Genomic DNA, 7,177 nt, shown 5'->3' with positions numbered 1-7,177 from the left:
AGGCAGCCTGTCATTGCAGTCAGCTTATCCTGCTTCTAGCTGCTGATCCAAGATGAAAGTCACCGCTGTCCTCCTCCTCTGTGGGACCCTGTTCTGCCGGGCAAACAGCAGTAAGACGATTTCCCATTCTGTCAACACCTTCACTAAGCTTCATGTTAAACTTCAGCGCCACAGTTTTGTTGTGAAATTGTCTTTGTGATCAGATCGCCTGGACTCTTGTCAGGGACGTTGTGGTGCTTCACTGGACAACACGTATTCCTGTCAGTGCAACGCTCACTGTGAGAACTTCAATGACTGTTGTTCAGACTACTACACGTTGTGCAAAGGTGAGGGACACAGTCAAACAAATTCCAGATTTAAAATGAGTATATGATGATTAAATGTTCACATTATTATAAATTATTTTATTATAAAATCATTATTATAAAAGCATTCTGATTCTGATTACATTGGGTGTGCACACATTAGGGATGCCACAATTCTCCCTTTAAAACAGAAATGTGTGTTTCACTATTGAATGCGCTGTTCATGGGGAAAAAGAATTATTGACATTTCTGAAGTAATTGTTGGTGTTTCAACAGGCAGGTTGGCCAGAAAACCACAAAAATCTGAATTATGTTCTTTTACTGATGTGTCTCTACATGTAAAGTTAAACTGCAAAACAGATAAATTTTAAGAATAAGAAATATTGGAACTTTTAGGACATAAGTATGCATCTTAAGTCGATCAATCAATTTTTTTCTATTTGAATAGAAAAAACAGATACCAAATGGTATCTGATAAGGTAACCAGGTCATCACCAAACACAGGCTGTCAACCTGAAAGCCTTTGACTTTTCGCTGTCATGTCTTTACCTAAAGGCTTTTCTCATCAGGCTGTAGTTTTGATTTGATTTACTGATTTATTTCAAGCATTGTAGTCAAAGCAATAAAGAATTTGCACATATTTATCAAACTCATTTCAGAAATGTTGAAATGCATAGATTAAAAAGACAAAAAATAAAGCAAAACAAAACAGTCACCTAAATCACATTTTGCTTAATTAAATACAGTGATCATTTACTAAAGTCAAGTAGAGCTTGATGTCAGTGCATGCATGTTTACGCTGAGCATGTCAAACACCTATATTGTGGTCAATTTACTGTATTTAATTTATTTTTTAGTGCATCACACCAGGCTAAGTAAAAGCCAACTGAAATGGTTGTCTTCATTGTAACTTGATCATTAGAAAACTAAAAAAATGTATATTTTTTCTGAATTTGTAGTTTTTTGTTGTTGTTTGGTGACACACACATGTTGGGGGAAAGTGAATCGTTGCATCCCCAGTATACACTAACCGGCATCCTCCCTCTGTCTCCAGATGCAGCCACGTCTTGTTCAGGCAGGTGTGGTGAGCAATACAACTCTCAGAACCCGTGCCACTGCAACTCTCTGTGCTCCCAGTACAACAACTGCTGCAGCGACTACTCACAGTTCTGTGACAGTAAGACCACCGCCTCAGAGATCTACTCGTTCTTTGATAGAAGATGACATTTTTGGCTACATTTTAAACATGTGATAGTTTCCATTCTTTTTGTTTTTTGTTTCCAAATATTCTCATAGTTTGTTTGCAATAGCAGCCTCTCACAGTCAAAGCTCCTGACGATCCATGGACAGCAGGTGTCACTGCTGTGCCACATGAATGGAAAGTCTAAAATACTTTTGTCTTGACTGATGCTGAATTATTATTATCACAAATATTATAGCGATTAAACCTGAGTTTAGTATCCTACCTCCACTGAACCACTAAAGCCAAAGTTGCAAACAAAGCCTAAACAAAGGTATTAGGGAAATGAAATCATTGTTTTTTAGATGGATTGCTTGGGTTTTCAAGGCCAGTTGGACTAATTTAGACTAGCTTTTTTATTTTATTTTATTTATCAAATAAAGTCAGGAATCAAATTCATTTTAAATAGCCCTAAATTCACACAACGGCTAAAAAAGAACATGTGACATGTTGGTTATGTGCAGGTAAACATTTATGCTCAGGGTTTTTCTCCGGGTGTCACCTCTGAGAAAAACCTGTGTCACCGCAACTCCATGTTTACCGCATTTGACTGCTGCAGTAACTTAACCAAAGTCTGTAATGATGAGACCAACAAAGTCCCCTGATTCAAAATAACCAATCTACACCCACTCTAAGCTAGGAGCGCATCTTCATGGCTGCTCTGCAGTCAACCTCGAACAGTCTGTATTTATGTTGTCTGCCTGATCCTGTTCTGGGTTGTACCGAAACCAGTTTCAATACTTGATGAATTTCCCCTTGTGGGATTAATACAGTTCTATTCTATTCTATTCTATTCTATTCTATTCTATTCTATTTTATTCTATTCTATTCTATTCTATTCTATTCTATTCTATTCTATTCTATTCTATTCTATTCTATTCCATTATGTTCTATTCTATTCTATTCTATTCTATTCTATTCTATTCTATTCTATTCTATTCTATTCTATTCTATTCTACTCTAGTCTACTCTAGTCTACTCTACTCAGTTGTATTCTATTCTGTTCTGTTCTGTTCTGTTCTGTTCTGTTCTGTATGTTCTGTTCTGTTCTGTTCTGTTCTGTTCTGTTCTGTTCTGTTCTCTAACAAGAATGAAATCTGAACTGAATTGCAATGTGAAAAGAATCTCAAAAATAAAAAATACAATTCCAGACAAAATAAGATCTGGGATTCTTTTCATTGTAGTTCCAAAAGTAAAATGACAAATATTTTTTTTAATTCATTGACATTTTATTCCTAAAAATACATTTTGGAAATTATTAATAGTTTTCTTTTACATAAAAGATGGGACATTGGGATTTTTCCTGACTTAATTGCCATCCATCCAACTAGCTGGTTGGTCTTGCATATGCATGAAAATACCACCAATTCTAAACCATCAGCAAGTTATCAGCAAATGTACATTTTAAATTGTACATTTAAAAACAAATAATATTTCAAAAGGGAGAGATGTTAGGAAGGGGAAATACAGATCAGATGCTCAGGCTCTAGGCTGCTGACGTCTTCTGTGGCTGGGATGAACTCAGACTTAAGATAAATAAACTAAAGAGCCAAGACGCTGATGGTGGTTAAAGCACCGCCCCAGGTGGAGAATGGGGTAGAGGAGGGCTGTGAACTGCTGACAATGAAAAGAGAGATAACCATCCATGAATTTAAAGGCAAAAATATGATTGTGATTGGCTGAGAAGAAGCCAGGCCTTTTTGCTATTGGTTCAAAATGAAGGCCTGATTGATTACGGCGGGAAGCGTGACGTAACAACCCAGCGTTCCTAAAGGTGTGGTAGACCTCGTCATGTTCTCATCATGTTCTGCAGGTAAGGGGAGTGCCACTGACGCAGAGATCAAAGCTGTCTCTGAAACACTTTACACTCTGGACTCAAACAAAGCCTCAGCCTCCCAGTTGAAGATTGACCCTCAGGCTCTGGTGGCAGATTCCCAGACCAGCTCCCAGACTGACCTCTCTTCTTCCCGGTGAATTAAGTCAATCAGCACAGCGGTCTCTTCTGAACTTCCAGGGAATGAGTAGTCTGCCAATATTAAATCATACTGCTTGTTTTTATTCCAGACTGTACAGCTACTTGGATGAGGGAACTCTATTTTCCAAGCCAACCTACGCTGCTTTCCTGGCTTTGCTGGACAATTATAACTGGATGACCGGAACGACGGAGAGCTTCACCTCCCAGCAGCTGGCTGAGCAGGACACATTCCTCAAGGAGACCATGTCCAACACTGAGGTGGGCAAGGAGCTGTTTGCTTTCCTATACACCAAAGGTAAAATAACCAGGCAGCGTGTGACACAGTGGTCCATCGTGAGACAAACACAGCACGTGTTGGCTTTGTGTTGTAACTGCCTTTATCATCCCTTGAAGGGTATTATGCATCCGAGGCAGAGTTCATTCAGGACCTGAAGAATATGTGGTTTGGTCTGTACTCTCGCTACAACGGAAAGATGGACTCCAGCGGCTTTGAACACATCTTTTCAGGTTTGAACGTCTTTCCAATATTTACCATTTGGTTTTTGTTTGTGAACTTCGACACCCCAAGTTTTTAAATAGGAGAAATCAAGGGAGGAAAGGTGTCGGGTTTCCACAACTGGATCCAGTTTTACCTTCTTGAGAAAAAGGGAGAGCTGAACTATTACAGCCACAGCTTTGATGGGCCGGTGAGCATGAAAAGCAAGCTCCCCTATTTAGAGTGTTTTGCAGCTTTTTTGTGATTTTCTCACACTTTTGCTGTTTTTTCTGTCAGTGGACATCATATCCTGACGTTCTGGGGATGCAGTTCATGTGGAAAGGCTACTACAAGCAGGTCGGGTCTGCAATCATTGGCTGCAGCCCTGAGTTTGACTTTGCCCTCTACAGTCTCTGCTACATCACTCGGCCAGGAAAACAGTGAGTCTTAACACGTGTTTTCCGAGGTGATAGTGCAGCAATCAAATGCATTTAAGAAAATTAGTCAGCTTCATAAAGAATCTGTTGACTTTAATACAGCAAGCTGACATGAGAGTCTTCTTTTTACCTTTTCAAATACAAAGGAATTTATTTTCAAAGGTTTTTGTCCCTTTTTGCCAGGTTGCCCGCTGATTAATATCTTAGAAAAGGCATGTCCAAAGTCTGGCTTGTTAAAATTTAAAACTTCCACCGACCCGCAGGTTCCTGACATTAAATCGATCAAATGTTGCCCCCAGCACATTCTAAAAACTGTGTGTACGAATTCTTGATTGTGATTGGCTAAATTCCGTCATAAACCATCATAAACCTGTGGCAACACTTTTGTGACACTTTGTAGCTCATTTCTAAAATTTTGACTGTGAGCAAAATTAACAGTTTTGTTTCTGTGATTAAAACCACAGTGGTTTGACTTTGTTGGGCCTAGAGAAAGCGGCACAGGGGAAAAGTCAGGAAGCAGAGCTGGAGGTAGCAGAGATGAAGACGTTCTCTTTGGGAGTGACCAGGATGGATCAGGAATGAGGACATCAGAGGGACAGCACATGTTAGAGGTTTTGGAGATAAAGTCAGAGAAACCATGCTGAGGTGGTTCGGTTCGGACATGACCAGAGGAGAGACAGTGAATCTATTGGTAGAAAGATGCTGAGGCCTGAGCTGCCAGGCAAGAGGTCTAGAGGAGGAGAGGAGGTTTATGGATGCAGTGAACAAAGACGTGAAACAACGAAGACGTAGCTGAAAGTAGGAGAGGATGCAGAAGACAGGGATAGATGGAGGAAGCGGATTCACTGTGGTGACTCCTGAAGGGAAAAGCCCAAAGGAAAAGAACTTTTGAGTAGGATCACTTCTGTTATTTTCCTGTTCACATGATTATGTTTACTGTAAGCATTTAGTGAACAATAAGAATCCAGATTGATGAAAGTCTTTTATTTTTCCAGACAGACTTTTTCTTCATTTTTATTTCTGATCTTATAAATTACATTTGTAGTCATGTTGAAAACAGAATTGTTTCTGTGTAAAGAAATGAAAAGTTTCCCATTGGAAAAAAACGTTTCTTTTTGAATAGTTTATTTGCATTTCATGTTATTGTAAGTATTCAAAAATGCATGCTGACTGATTGGCCCTCACATATTTTAACCTCACCATATCTGACCCTATTTGGACACCCCAGGCTTAGAACATCAAACTGAAACTGAGCAAAAATTATGGGTTTTAAACATCTTTTTTTAAATAATCCCAAGTTCTGATTTCTATCTTTCTAATTTATCAAACTTTTAGGTGTCGCTTAAGTCTGGGAGGAAAGGATCTCATCATCCAAACTTACACCTGGGAGAACTCCTTCTATGGGGATGGAAAGAAGTTCATTGGCTCCGCCTACCCTGCAAGTCCTTAAAAACACTAGCTGGACTATATGTTAGTGACATGCTTGTATTTTAGTAAAGATTTAACACAGAGACTTTCTTGACATGGATGTGGTCACTTAAGTGGCTCCTAGCTACGTTCATTCATTCATTCATTCATTCATTCATTCATTCATTCATTCATTCCTCGGCTGATGAAATAAAGCAGATCAGTTTGCAAAGCGAGTTCATCTTCTGATGTTGGTTTCTGTTGGTCACAGAGCATGAGAATGCAGCGCTCTCCCAAGGGCACAATCAAACTGTGCCTAATGGGGCAAGAAATGGGCGTTTACACACCCTGAGTGGGCACAAAGCTGCCGCTGACCCATCAGTCGTGGAAGCATGTGGGTGTTTTTAATGCAAACACTTCTTGTCCCATGGAAAAGAAAAACGGCACGTTAAAAAAGCAAAACGCAGCTTCTGTCATAAAAGAAAGAAAAGAGATATGAACGGATCTCATTCTGCTTGACCTGCTCTGAAAAGAGGCACCAGCTAAACCTGATCTATCAGCTGTCTATGAAGAGTGTGTGTTTAATCCTGTGTGTGTGTGCCCATTTGAATGGGTGCATCCTCTTCTATGTGTGTGTGTCCAGCTGGGATGGGGGTTGATTTTACTCTTTCATTCATCCAGGGTGACTAACAGGATAAATTCTGGTCTGCCGACAGAACAGGGGGACACACTTGCTGCCCTGTTTAAAGAAAGTATTACAGGAGATGGATCGGCCACTGATCCCATTGTTCACTGCTGTGCACGCATTCATGCAAAAGAAAAAAAAAACATCACATGACCAGTCAATTTGGAGGAAAACTCCATCCTTCAGCAACTCATTTAATTTAGGCCTCACAAGCGGTGGAAATCTTTCGTCAGCTGAAGAAAAAGAGCAGCCCGGGAGAAGAATTTCTTGTTTTGTCAGAACATCTAAGGTTTTTTTAGGGCTGGTGACTCCAAAATGAGAAGAGTAAATCTTCCTTCCTTTCACACCACACTCTTTTTAAAGCCCCTCGTGGAATTAAATTTACTCAAAGAATGGTGAGTAAAAGGGGAAAAAAACATTCAATTGTTTCTTTTGTCATACACACAAGTTCATAATCAAATTATGGCAGTCCACCCGCCAGGCTGTCCTCACGTCTTTCCAAATGGCCTTCTCCTTATAGATCCCGTGAGCCACCTGACTTTTGTTTTGTAATGACATTACCCTGCTCTCCCTTTAGCGTGTAGCGGCTAATGGCTGAACAGGCTATCCCAGCTGCACATGCAGAAACAAAGCTGCTTATGGCGCCAGACAAT

At 39.9% G+C, this 7,177-nt stretch overlaps 1 protein-coding gene across 1 annotated transcript; it reads left to right on the top strand.

Annotated features, from left to right (window-relative positions):
• Positions 1–6,075, top strand: endou (endonuclease, polyU-specific). Its single transcript, XM_004084906.5, has 9 exons — positions 1–110; positions 204–326; positions 1,360–1,482; positions 3,359–3,515; positions 3,610–3,815; positions 3,914–4,027; positions 4,100–4,206; positions 4,293–4,435; positions 5,768–6,075. Exons 1-9 carry the CDS (start codon positions 53–55, stop codon positions 5,880–5,882), a joined length of 1,146 nt encoding a protein of 381 aa, XP_004084954.1. The 5' UTR covers positions 1–52; the 3' UTR covers positions 5,883–6,075.
• Positions 6,076–7,177: the final 1,102 nt, after the last annotated feature.

Source organism: Oryzias latipes, chromosome 5, assembly GCF_053564925.1.
Source record: "Oryzias latipes strain Hd-rR chromosome 5, Olatipes_Hd-rR_3.1".
Lineage (NCBI taxonomy): Eukaryota > Metazoa > Chordata > Actinopteri > Beloniformes > Adrianichthyidae > Oryzias > Oryzias latipes.
Note: the sequence above shows the minus strand (reverse complement) of the source record. Positions and strands in the feature narration are given on the sequence as shown.

Excerpts from the sequence above, each read along its gene's own strand:
- endou (XM_004084906.5), top strand. The coding sequence starts at position 53 with ATGAAAGTCACCGCTGTCCTCCTCCTCTGTGGGACCCTGTTCTGCCGG. Across the intron at positions 111-203 it reads GTTCTGCCGGGCAAACAGCA|ATCGCCTGGACTCTTGTCAG; the intron begins GTAAGACGATTT and ends CTTTGTGATCAG. Across the intron at positions 4,436-5,767 it reads ATCACTCGGCCAGGAAAACA|GTGTCGCTTAAGTCTGGGAG; the intron begins GTGAGTCTTAAC and ends TCAAACTTTTAG.